This window comes from Antrostomus carolinensis, unplaced genomic scaffold (genome assembly GCF_000700745.2).
Source record: "Antrostomus carolinensis isolate BGI_N321 unplaced genomic scaffold, ASM70074v2 scaffold20078, whole genome shotgun sequence".
NCBI classification, from domain to species: Eukaryota; Metazoa; Chordata; class Aves; order Caprimulgiformes; family Caprimulgidae; genus Antrostomus; species Antrostomus carolinensis.
This window is the reverse complement of record NW_010332530.1, coordinates 4693-18421: the sequence shown is the minus strand read 5'-3', so window position 1 is coordinate 18421 and position 13729 is coordinate 4693. Positions and strand designations below refer to the sequence as shown.

The 13729-nt window shown below is 44.9% G+C and overlaps 1 protein-coding gene across 1 annotated transcript; it reads right to left on the bottom strand.

Moving 5' to 3' along the window:
- Window positions 1-965: 965 nt before the first annotated feature.
- On the bottom strand, window positions 966-13429 carry GTPBP1 (GTP binding protein 1). The gene is made up of 11 exons (XM_010173559.1): window positions 13322-13429; window positions 10680-10860; window positions 9288-9636; window positions 8707-8830; window positions 6651-6765; window positions 6050-6194; window positions 5728-5910; window positions 4772-4907; window positions 4024-4202; window positions 3301-3498; window positions 966-1630 (listed from the first exon to the last, which is right to left on the bottom strand). The coding sequence occupies exons 1-11, from the start codon at window positions 13425-13427 to the stop codon at window positions 1538-1540; spliced, it is 1809 nt and encodes a 602-aa protein (XP_010171861.1). The 5' UTR covers window positions 13428-13429; the 3' UTR covers window positions 966-1537.
- Between the last annotated feature and the right edge of the window lie 300 nt (window positions 13430-13729).

Below are 13729 nucleotides of genomic sequence, written 5' to 3'. Positions count from 1 at the left end.
ACATTTCAGCCTCCCTCTAATTAAAATTTAAAAACCTTCATTGGAGGAGGAAGCCCTCAAAGAAACCGAGGCTGACCACACCTGCTGGGGAGAGCAATGATTTGCTAAGGATGCCACCTCCTCCCTCAAAATGCTACCACACTCCACATCCTCTCACCACAAGCTGGCAGAGGATAACTCCTGTCCTCACAGGAGCCAAGCAAAGAGGCAGGATTAGAACGATCAAAATAAGCAAGGAATTGATCACTTGCACAAACCCAGGGTTAAAAAACATGATAACAACAAAATTAATTCATAGACCGTCCTTGTAGGGCCTTCCTGGAGAAGGCTGAATTTGTCATTCAAAAAAAAAAATACAATCTTAAAAAGAAAAAAAAAAAGTAAGTCAGAAAAATTACCATGTACTTCCAAACCTGAAAGCACTTCTATAAGTTTGGTACCAATTCATCATTGCCCTCTTCAGCCAAGAAGGGGAGAAGACAAATTCTACCTCTGCCATGGCAAAGTCTGGCCAGCAAGTTCAAGAAAAGATTTGGGAAATCTTGAAATAAAGAGAATCAAGGGGAGGTCAATGTTTGCCTGTTGTCTCTGTTCCAAAAGTATACTGCCACCTGTGATCCCTGTCCGTTGCGGTGAGACGGCTTCCTCTGGTTCAAGGGACAGACCCAGTGTTCCTGCACTATAGTCTTAATACTGTTAATTGTGCTGTCGCAGCCTTGAGAGGCAGGTTAGATTTGCTTCAATGTGCACTGAACAAACAATAGGAAAAGCAGCATGATGGCAAGAGGAACAGGGTGGGCAAACGACTGCCCATTTAATTCTCTGTCAAATTAAAATCTTAAGTGCTATCAATGTATTTGATATTTAGTATAGGATTCCTCAACATCAAGAACTGCTTTCCAATTTGTTTCCTCTTAGATCTCCAACTAATGAATGAACTTTCTTACCATCTCCTTCAAACTTCAATCACAACATTAAATTAAACCCACTTAGAAATAGTTAAGATGGAGGGAATCCAGAAACACATTTGGCACAAGCCCACAGTGGTGAGGAAACAATGCCCTATGGAGACATCCTAAGCAACATGTAACCTTTGCAAGTCTGAAATTTCAGGCATTGGATAACCCCTGGATCTCAAACAGCAAACAGGAGGAGAGCAGCAAGTCCTGTGGACAGAATGGGGTGAGGGGAGGAGGGAGGCAGCTAACTGGCTCTTTGCAGTTCTATCCAGACTCTTCTCCCATCTTCATGCACACAAAATATAATAAAAACTAATAAGAATAAAAACTAAGCCCATGATGTACAAAAATGTGTCGATAGGGGGAGGAGGAAGGTGTCAGTTACTCAGTTCTGTGTGTCTTATCACCTTCATTAGCTTATAAATTATGCTTCTCTCCATCACTTCCTTCAGGGAGGAAAGATGATTCTTCTGCAGCCAATCAGCTGGGATGGGTTTTGGTTTAAGCTCCTCTGGATCTTCTGGATAAGAAATGAAAGGAAGGGGAGGAATTCCTCAGAGGAAGGAGGAGTAAGAAATTCAGCAGCCACTGGCAGGAGTCACACAGGCTCCCTGAGACTTCACTTTATGGCGCTGACCCCCACGTCGCCGGCCTCCTCCTCCGACTTTTGACTGAAAAACAAGAAGATACACTTTAATGCACACCAAAAACTGAATCAGAATATCAACACAGCAGGAGTTCAGATGGATTACACACACGTCCAGACAGCCAGAGAGCAGTTGTGATCAGCTTCCTACCACTGCAGGAGGGAGATAAGGCAGACAGAACACACCATGAAGGAAGGAGGAGACACAGATACACCATGAAGGAAGGAGGAGACACAGATACACCATGAAGGAAGGAGGAGACACAGATACACCATGAAGTTCAGCCCTTCAAGCTGGAGAGGACCTGATTTCTCCATTTTCTGAACGCTTCACTCCCATGAGAATCAGCAGGTGCAATGGGGCTCAGCATCCAGGAAACCGAGGCCTCAGGCTCCCTTGGTTTTGTGCAGAATGGAAGGAGAGGCCCCCCCTCTCCCACCCCTCCCAGGGCTCTCTTGCTAACCTGAGTCTGTTCCCAGCCTCAGGCCAGCAGGCCCACCATGCTCTTTTAAAGCAGTGAAATACCTTATTGCCCTCACGGATGTGGGGCTCTTCATCCAGCGCAGGCTGAGGGGAAACAGCAAGGAGAGAGAGGCAGAGGTAAGCAAGAACAAAATCAACACAAACTCTCAGGGGGAGCAACAAAACCAAGAACAACCTGGGAGCACTACTGACAGCCACAGTGACACTACAACAAGACAAGGAGGAGACAAGGGATCAGTAAGGAGCCACAGGCACATGCAAAGGGATGGAACCCCTGCCAGAGGGCCCTGTTTCAGCAGCCAGCCTGGCTCCAGAGGGAGAGATTTGACCAATGACAACTAAGAGAACTAAAATTGAGAGGGGGAACACTGAGCAAGTCTCTTGATAGAGTCAGTTCCTGAACCTTCTGCTTACTAGGTAAATACACTAAAAGGAGAAGACCCATCTAATAAAGCTGATAAATAGCTTCCAAAGCCTGCAGTTAGAACTGAGTTTCCATTCCTTTCAGACCAGAGAGACTAGGTATCCTTCTCAGACAAGCTGAGCTGAGAAGTTGTAACCAATAAAACAACCTAGATAAATTTATCTCAAAAGACATAAGCCTTTCCTCCTCCTTGGACATTTCCATCCTCCCTCCTTGACACGGCAGATACCCTGTGTCTGATACTACTGCTTCGGTTGTAATTCCTCTAGTGTAGGGATGTTCTACCTCTTATTCAGACAGCAGAGACTCATTCTGTGATGGTAGTTAGATGCTTCACTAGTTCAGCTACTGGGCATATAGAGATGCTTCTTCACTGTGAGCACAGTCAAGTAGTGAAACAAGTTGCCAAGGGAGGTTGTGCAGTCTTCCTCCTTGGAGGTTTTCAAGACATGACTGGATAAAACCCTGAGCAACCTGGTCTGACCTCAGAGCTAATCCTTAGGGCAGGAGGTTAGACTAGACACTTCCGAAGTCCAAACTGAATTGTCCCAGGACCCTAAGCTGGTAGCTGCTGAAAGGTCAGCCATGAGGAGTCATTCAGTCTCCAGAGAATTTTTGTTTCTGCTGTGAGACTACTTATATTTCTATCTGTTTCTGTTGCACATTGAGTCCTAAGGCGAGTTCAAGGGTATGAGGCAATAACACTTGTGCTTTAGAGTGCCCTTCCTCCAACAGATGAAACCAGGATGCAAACAGCTAGGACAGGCATGATATTTTCCTCACTTACCAATGGTTGCAGGGCAGTAGGTGTTGGTGGTGCTGCGGCTGTTGAGGGGGCCTCATCCCCTGCTGGTGGGCCTCCAGCTGCTGTCCCAGCTGGGGGAACACCATCCTCTCGTTTCGTAATAGCTCCCTTCTTGGTCGACTGCATCTTAATCTGCTGTGGCTTGGAGTTCATTGGTGAGTTATTGGTGGTCTGGAGTAACTGCAAATTACAATGGGAGAGGCCAAATCAGCATTAAAATAGCTAGGCCAATATGGCAAGGTTCAATGCTGCTTTTTAACAAAAAGCTTTGAGAGAACTGATAACAGTAGCCAGTAGGAGAAGAATACAGCAGCAGCTGTTCAAAGAAATCTAGGCCCCTGAGCTGCCCTCAAGAACCCTTACAGGGTGGAAAGGGCCACTCAGGTGACACTCTGAGGTGACACTCAGCCCTCCTCAATATATGGACTCGAAGGGACCAGCTACAGGCTGTCAGAAAGAGATGAAGCCATAAGAACCAGAGGCATCTGGCTCACCCCCCACCTTTGCGTTCCCAAATTCAGACCAGCTAAGACCCAGCATACAACAAAGCACAGTGATCATCTGCAACCCAAGCCAGGGCTGACGTCTGTGATCAAAGGACAGCCTCTGCTCTCAATTTTCCAAAGCTATCTGGATTCTCCTGCTGGCTTCTCAGCACCAGAAGTAACTAATGGGCAAAAAAAAGTTGGACTCTTCAACCTTTACCTTGGTGATGGTACCCACAGCTTTGGTGCGGCCTTCACGGAAGACCAGACGCTGGTCTATATGCAAATACTCCGGGGTTTTGATGAAGCGAAAGTGCACTGTGGCTTTGTCCCCTGTCCGCAGGCAGTCCTTGTCCATGCTGAGAATCGTGGCTGTCTGACGGATGCTGCCACAATGCACTGTGAATGTAACGCACAAAGGCTTTCAGCAGCCAGTGCCATTAGTGGAATAAACTTCAGACCGACATCTAAGGCAGCTCTTGCTACCCTACAGCTAACAGCAGCGTCGAGTTTGGAATGGAAAAATCTACCATGTACCAAAGACTATACAGGTCACATGGCTGCCTTTGTTCAGGCCTCAGAAAGAAATACATAGAAGCTAGAACAGTTGCCTTCGAATGGAGACTATCCCGAAGCATCCTCAACAGAATCCTACACACCAAGCAGCCAGGCTAGAGGGCAAGACCTAAAATGAGTCTCTCAGTCAGCCTTTGAAGCTGAAGAATCTTTGCACCATGGAGGTCTGTCTCAGGCACTTGGAGTCACACATCTTTTTACCTACAGCCTTCACCACTTTCCTCTCTCAGCTCCCTCCCCTCTCTCTACTGCATTGCTGGGAAAGGTCAAACCAGGAACTATGGCTTATCTTCAGGCTGACAGAGCCATCAGGAGAAAAATTATCTCAGACTAGAGCTGATATAAACTGTTACCACTGGGAAACAAAGGTGAGACGACACTGAGACACATACCCATGGCCTGATATCGAGGGCTTATGGTAGTGGGGTGATGGAGCACCAGAATCTCTGCTTCAAACTCCCACGATGCTTGTGGATTCAGGCGGGGTGACACCATTACCATGCCTTTCCGGATGGAAGAACGCTTGATCTGAAAAGCGGAAACACAAAAAACCTCAGCATGATTCTCCAAGGAAGGAATCTGCTTCTCTGGCTGACTGCATCCAGAAGGTTCCTAACGGATTTCACAGGTATTAACTGTTGCTCACCAAAAGGCAAAGCCAGAGCTGTTTAGCAGTACGTGATGATGTTAAGCAAAGGCTGCAAAAATCAAGTTCAGCTGCAATGTCTAAGGAAGCTTTAGTTAGAGTGCTGGGAACGCTGGACACCGACACAGAAGTTTTAACTCACTGATCCTTTAAAAGCAAAATGTACATCCTCGCTGCACATTACCCAAGCAGACAATCTCTTCAAAAGCATGATGTCTGTTAACACAAGATGATGAAGCTGAACACACAAAGTTTGGTATAACTTAAACGATATCCCCTTAAAATCAGTGCAGCTTCTACTGACAGAAATCTTTCACCAGAACGATCGCATCAAATTTTGCCAATTTTTAAACCCCAAATCATGCAGCGGGTCCTACAAGTTGAGAGGAATAGTGTAAATAGCCTGCCTAGGCCACTAATGTAGTTGCAGCACAAGAGGAGACTTTTTTTGCAATGCCTCCACTTTGTTACACATCTCCAACACTATCCCTCATTCCCTTAGGTGGGGACTGCTATTATCTGGCAGCTGTCAGGTGGGGCAGCTGGGACATAGGACCCACAGAGGTTCTATGGGATTTTAATGCCCTGTGAAATAAGGCAGCTGAGGTTTGCAGAAGCAGTCTCATTGCAGCTGAACTCCAAGAGTACTCTAAAATTAGAAGGGTGGTTCCTGTTCTGGGAGCCTAGAGCAGATCACCTCACCTTTTTCAAAGCAAAGGAAGCAGTCTGGCCTCCCCGCACTTCTTTGACAGGCATTCTCTTGCGGTGGATGGACTTGACAGCAATAGGTAGGAAGTTGCCAAGGGGATCTGGCCCCAGCAGCAGGGTGTCATTTAGCTTGATCAGGCCTCTCAGTGTTGTCCCAGACACAACTGTTCCTACACCCTATGCAAAAAAAGAAAAAACAGTAACTGAGGTTACTTAACCAGGCTAGAAGGGCTCGAGAATTCCCCTCTCTAGGGAAGAAGCCTTCTTCAACCTGAAACAGGGAGCAGAAAATTCCTCCAAATACCAGGCCCCTTACCGGGACAGAGTAAGTGTCATCTATCTGGAATTCTGCTGGCTCTTCTTCCCTGTAACTGGTCCGTGGAGACAACAGATTAAGAAACATCTTCAGCAAATCTAGGTTCTCCCCAGTGACATTTGAAATCTGGAAAATCGGGCACATCCTGTAAAGGAAAATTGATGAAAATGGAGTTAGTTCAGCTTCCTGCCTGGAATTCCACATGCAGGGAGACATCCAAAATCTTGGGACTGAATTCAATACACAGTGCTAGGAAGGGAGAGCCTGGCAAGCAGTCAGATGCACAACACCCCATGTTTGAAAACCTGCAACATTGCATCTGCCTTCTAATGACATTCAGGAATAGGTTAAGGTTCCATGAGTGAAGGAAGCCGAATACCCTGCCATCTTCTGTAGACTGCCCAGAAGCAGCCTCTCATTTCTGTCTCAGAGAGGGAAACACAAGCAGGTCAATCTCAGAATCAACACATTCTTATGGAATCAACACACCACATGGCAGATGCAACCTTCACACATCTAGACAACCGGACTGTCTTTCTGAATCTTCTCACCCAGTCTCCAAATAGGATCGAAAGAGAAAGGACTCCTCTACTCCCGTTACCTCTCTGAGCTGAAGTTGGAGGCTGTTACAATGACATCATCCTTGCTCTGAACCAGCACGGGAATCTTCCTGCACCCTGGGGACTTCAGCAGTCGCTGTAACAGCTTCAGGGTTTCTTAAAGGGTGAAATGAATATTGTTAGGGCAGCATCTCCTGTCTTTACAATCGCTTTTGTGGGGTCTCTCCCCGAAGGGAGACTGGTGCCCTTGCCACAAATAGTCAGGAGAAGATGGCTAAAGGTATGTGAGTGAGACTGAGTTTGCTGCAGCCCAGGTAGGACTTAGGAGCCATTCCATCTTTGATTTCATGCCAGCTAGCCCGCTGCCAAGCGACACCATACATAAACAGACACACACGTTTGCATCTGCAAGTGCAATGCTGTGAAGTGGACATTTTATAACTGTCTATTAAGTAGCTTTAAGCAGTTACAAGGTATTTCCTCTTCCTCTAAATGATTTTTCATATTGAATGAAATTAAAATCAACAGCACCCAGGCATTGAAATATTTGAGAATATGTGAATTTGAACTCAGTTTTGACCAAACAAGCCTCAACACACTTTCCCTGGCAATCAACCTATCCTAGAAGGTTAGAGAAGCATGGAAGAGGTAAAGATCACTATCACAGACTAAGACAGTGTAAGTAGACCAGATCTAGAAATAAATATTTTGGGACAAATCTCATAGCTCCCAACTTGGACCTTTTGCCTCTTTTCACTTTATTTTCCAAGCCTCGTATCTATCAGCCAGCAGGGACATTACCTGACACACTAGCATCAGCCTCCTGCAAAGTGCCTTACAATAAATGAGGGGGAAAAAAAGGCTAGTAAGGGCTTAAAAGAGCAAATCATTTATATTCTACAATTGTCATCCAATTAGAAGGTTTTTGTGAACAAATGATTGCCTATGGGAAAGTAATGTTTTGGATACAGAAACACAAACATCTAATCATGCCATCTGCTCTACACAGAAACACTAGAGCCAAATCTTGTGTCTATTTAATTTAAACAGAACATGACACAGGAGTGACTTCTCCCAAGAGCAGCTCTCCTCTCCTCACCCTGAGCCAAACGTTCTCCTTCCTTCCCAGTTATTATCTCATAGTAGGGCCTTGCATTTATTTGCCAAACATCTATTAAGGAGACATTTAGATTATCTTCTGATCCTGAAACATATTTAGGATTTTTACAATAATGAGCTAACCACAGACAGTACTGGGAACATTCACTTTCCTGATTCTTAGGACTAATAATAATAAAAAAAAATTGCTCCAATTAACCACAGCATGTTCCTGAAGATGGGAGAAATGCATCAAGAGAATTTTAAAGGTGAGAGTTGGTCACAGCCTGAAAAAATGTCAAGCATAGGTTAAAGGGACACTGCTGGGGTTAGAGGTGCTGCTTTAACTAATGCTGAGACAAAAAGTCACTAGCCCTTGCTGCTGGCTGCCATTCCCGCTTGTGTCTAATCCAGGCCTGCTATGACACCCCACATATGCAGCCTCTTTGGACCACGATTTACAAAGTGTTTGTTGCTTGGCTGTTCAGACAGAGGAAGGAGCTGCTGTAGTTATGCCCATGTATCTGAGGAGTGCCTAGGTGAGCAGGATGTATCAAGCAGCTGCCCCTTCACCTAATGGCTGCCAGAGAACAAATTTGACCACAGTTTAAGATCACACTCAAACTGGGCAAGGAGGAAATCAGCTTTCAAGAGAACTTCCAGACTTTCCCTCCAGGTTTAAATACCCAGAGAGAAAGCAGAGCCACAACCCCAAGTGTATGCTTCTCCCCTTAGAGCTCAATTAAGCAAAACCTTGTAGCAAACACTTTTGGGTTGCCCAGCTGAGTCCCCCAACTTGGGTAATTTCTAAATGGTGACTATGAGTGAACTGCCTGCAAAACAGGCACGGCAGAAGGACAGATTTCTGAAAGGTGTTAAAGATGCAGTCAAAACCAGATAAAAGCAGCTTTCCTCCAGCAGTAATTCCTCAACTCAAGCAGAGAACAACAGCACATACAAAGGTAAGAATCAGCCCTGGAGAGGGCTTGTAAGACTCACCTTGCAGGATGTTGGCAGGGCACATGTCTATCTTGGTCACCACAACAAAGACAGGAACGTTAAGTGCAAGCGCCAGGCCCAAGTGCTCCTTGGTCATTCCAACAATCCCAGCATTACTGCCAACCTACACCAGGGATACAAGACATGGTGATGCAAACATTCATCCTGCAGTGAGCTGGGTTAGAGAGCAAGTCTTGTGTCAGACGTGCAGGAGGCTGTGATTACACTATAGATGTGTCATTGGGACTGTATGAGCAGACCCAGCTCATTTCAAATGCTCTTGGATATTGGCTAAGGACTCCTTTCCCCTCAATTTTAACAAGGTTTTCTGGAGTCTAGAAATCTTTCAAGATTTCTTTTCAAGAACCATACATCTTGGGCCTGTCTGGGACTGACAGTCCTGGGGCACTTTCTCAGAGTCCTGCTGAGATACCCACCGTGGCTGCTGCTCTCCACCTCTGGGAGATGCTGCCTCCCTCCACAACCCCACAGTAACTTTGCAATAGAGAAAGAAGCTGAGGCTGTTAAAGCTGTGAACAGCCCCGCTTCTGCTGGTACCGTACAACTTTCTTGCTACCTACCATAAGCATGCAGAAGTCAGGCAAATGGCCAGTCATGCCAAAGACTGTCGTTTTCAGGTACTTTTCGTGACCAGCCAGGTCAATGAAAGTAATGACCTTGGTGGATTTCTCACAGATCTTTGTCCATTCCAAGCTGCCACCATGGCTGTCAGGCTTGTTCACCACGTTGCCTTCACTGTCAAAGCCCAGAATGTCATTGCCCACGCTGCTGGTGCGGCCTGACTCAATCTCATGCTTATGGCGGAAGAGCTTTTGCCGAGCAAAGCCTCGGCCGTTGTCTAGTTCGCCATGCGTCAAGACACCCAGCAACGTGCTCTTTCCTGCGTCCACATTGCCAACCACTGCTACCCTGGAGGGGAAAAGAAGGAATCTGTTAAAATCTGACACCTGAAGAAACAAACAAACAATGAAAAAAATCCAAACACCACTGCTCCTGCAAATGCCTTTTTCTTCCTAACCTTGAAAGAGAGATTAAAAAATGTCAGACCTTCACAAGCAGAGCAAAGACTCTTTCACAGTGATTAGGTAAGAGGAAGGATCCCAGACTCTGGGGACTGGGATGTGGAAGACTCTGGAAACACGTCACTGGTGCCCAGAAGACAGACAGCTGAACCTGACATTGCCTAATGCTATACAGAATATTTCTTGTCCAACTTGTAGTCTCCACAATCCAATACATACACTGTGGCAATTCAAAAGGAAGTCTAAATCCCAACTTGGGTCTAGAATACCTCTGCCTTTTTTGTATTTGTCATGTGGCAATAGCACCAGGTCCCAGGGAGAGCACAGAAATTTAAATTGCTGTTCCCAGAAAAGGAAAAGCTGAAACAACAATGAAAAGTTTTAGGGGAAAACCCTCTCCTACAGCCACCTCCTTCCTTGTCTCTGATAAAGGTGGCTATTATGGCTGTTGGCAAATGTTGGAAATCCATTCCATCCAGGTCTGTGCAGACTCTCAAGTTGTATTACACAAGCTATTATATGTCTATTAAATGTGACTTGCACCATCACAGTCTTGGAATAGAACTGAACCCTTAGTGAAAAGTACTGTCATGCATGTATGCACACACACACAGACACACGTGCACATGTGACTCCCTACTGGGATTCCAGCACACAAAAGATCCCCAAACTGTGAAGCTGTGATACAGAGAGCAACAGCCCTCAGCTAAACACAGACAAACCTCCACAAACAGTTTGTTCACAAAAGAGACAGCAACAACAACAAAAACATTATTTCATTAGCAAGGAGTGGTCAAGCCCATTTCTCTTTGTTGGGTAGCTACAACACCCAGACTTGAATCAGTGTTGCTGCCTCAGCATCATGGACTGCTCACACGGTAAAAATGCAGCTGGGCTGCTGACTAACTCTGTCTCCACCTGGCTCCTCACCTGACCTCCAGGAAGTCGTTGTCACCCACACGTTTCCGAACGAGGTAGTCGCGCACCTTGCCCCCTGCCTCCTGGTGCTCCCGCAGGAGGATCACGTCTGCCTCGATCTGCTCTGCCATGCTCTTCAACGTGGCATAGGACGCTTCCATGTCTGCCTCGCTCAGACCGTATTCGGTCCCATCTAGTACCATGTTGAGGAGACAAAGGACAGTCAGTGAGCACCACCTTGCAACAGCCAGCAGCAATGTCACTCTGCCTGGGACTTTCACATCAATCGAGATCTGTATGTGGACTGGAGATGTCGGCCATGTAAACAGGATAAGCACCCTTTGCCCAAAATAAAATATGATGGTCTTCACTCTAAGTCTTAAAACAAAAGCATTGTCTTTCATCTGCAGGAGTTTTCTTCACAAGTTCTACAAGCAGATACTTGGGGATTGGCAAGAAAGAGAAATTTCTGTCCAATTCCCTTACTTCACATGCTGAAGGTACTTTGCATGCAATTTCCTTCAGTCAGGCAAAACATCTCCTCTTGCATTGCAATAAAGGGAAAAGTATTAACAAAAGGAAAGCTCTGACTGAAATATCACCACAATCAACCAGTGAATGTGGGACCAATTTAAACAACCAGCTTATTTTATAAAACCACATCTCAAGTGTGCATTTTCTGCGAGTCTGGCCTGCACAGCAATTTCTTTAGCCCCCATGTACTCCAGTTAAAACAATGTTTTTGGCACCTCTCACTGCCTTCATCGTGGCACTTGAAAGAGATGCTGACAGCACATGAGGGCAGAAAAAAACAAGGATGCACTGCTGCTTCTGAACAGCCCACCCAAGCAAAGAGCTGACAGTCAGAGCAAGCCAGTGGCAAGTTTAAAGGCCACCACAGCTCTTGGCTTCTCTCCTAACCCAGGTGCTGAGAAGCTGCACAGGTTTCAGGCCAGAATCTCCTCTGTGGGTAAAAAACAAAACAAAGGTGGAGAGCCACATAGCACCTGAAAGACCAAAGCTATTGCTGTGTGCGCGTTCATACCAGTGGCTGACTCATCAGCTGGTAAGCAGTAACTGCGGTTTGCATGAACTAATCAGCATTTTAACTACTGCACAGCTCTACAACAAGTAGAGTTGCTGGGTAATTTACAACCTAGCTCATAAACTGGCTGAGAAGTCATTGAGATGGTGAGGAAAATAAAAAGCACCGCAGCTGGGGTTTTGGGTCATAGAAGTGGAATGATAAGGGGACAGGAGGGGTAAGACACAAGGGAGAAAGGGAAGGGTCACTATTGCTGAAGCAGTGAGCCACCTGGCAGTCTTCACTTGCTCTCAGTCATCTGAGCTGGGTATCCATGATAATCAAAATCACAGGCACTCTTAAGTGAATGAGAAGGAGGGATGGCAGTAGGGATATCAAGATTTATTTTCAGTTGGCTGTTCTTTCCGATTTACAGAAAAGATCCCCATTTTCCTTGACTACACAGTAATCCAAAATGAAGTCAAAAGTTTAACTCATATTTTAAAGAATAAATGCCTACTTTTAAGTACATCATTGCAACAACCACTAGTTAACCTCACAAGGTATCCTAGAAAAGAAAACAATTACTAGTCCGACTAGCTAGATCTCCCCTGCAGATGTGGTTATCCCAAACACCAAGGATTCAGACTACATGTGGGAAGCTCACTTGAACACAAGAGCATTATCCCTCTGATATTGGCTTCATGACAACTGGTCATCTAATCCTGGCTTCTTTCTATGTTGGCTGCTTCGCAAGGTACTGAGAAAACCCAAAAAGCACACAGTTCTGAGGTAACACAACTCTCTCCCTCCGTTATCTCAGCCCACCCTGGAACTGACAACATGGTTTTGCATTCTTCCTCAAAGGTAGCAACTAGCAGAATGTCTGATCACAAGAATTTGATATCCAGCAGATACCTAATATATCTGAAATATGCCTCTAGCCTTATGATAGCCATAGACATTTATTTTTTTTTGTATTCAGAAAAGAAATTCAAATTTCAAAGCAAGGCCATGTTCAATATTATTTTACCAGCATCAGATACAAATATTCAAACTGTGGAAAAGAACAAAAAGGTAACCCATGTTAACTGCTAAAATCTGTAAAGGCAAATGACTGCAGTCACACCTGAGTTAATGTGACAATAAAGGCCTCATGCTGAGAAAAGGACAACCTTTCTCTCCATAGTACAGACACACACTAATAAAGAAAGTCAGCAGCATGTATTTCGGCTCCCTGAAATATCTCCAATACATTCCTGTAGGGTAAAAATATTGTCATTTACAATGGAGAAGTGAACAAAACCAGACAGAACAAGACCTCCCTCAGACATTGAGGACGTTTGTACTAAAACTGTTATTATAAGTTTAGGTCCAACTTATGGCTTATTTCCAAAAATAACTTGTATGATTTTATACAAAAAAATATGTTTAGTTCCAGTATGTAAGACAGTTGCTGGCAGGAATAAAGTAAAAGAATCTGTCTCACATGTTCTGCTATACTTTATGGATGTTCCCAAGTTATTCTGGAGAAGTAAGTACCACCTTCAGTAACAGCCCAGTTAGATGAACTAGGTTTTTCTTATAATTTTAATGGGTTTTGCTGTTTTCCAGAGGAAGCTATACCCACCTGATCCTTGACCAATGACATAGATGGTCTCCCCACATCCTTCATCAATTCTCTCTGACATCTGCCGGAGCAAACTGTCATACTGTTCTGAAGTTGGACTCACCATCACCAGCTGTAAAAAAAGATTAAATATCCATTTGTAGATGTCAAGCAAACAATTTCAAAACCAGCTTCAGTAATAAGGACAGTCAATACGTGCACTTTATTAAGAGAAGGGCTCTTTTTCAAGGACTGCTTTTTGGTGGTTTGTTTTTCTATGTGTTTTTTTTCTTTTTTTTTAAACTAGCTTCACTGACAGCTACTTCCTTGTGACACTGCACAAGGCTATGTGAATGAGCTCAGAGTTCACTTATGTTGGAAGATATACTTCAAAGCAAATAAGAATACCAAGCATCTCATTTTGAAGTA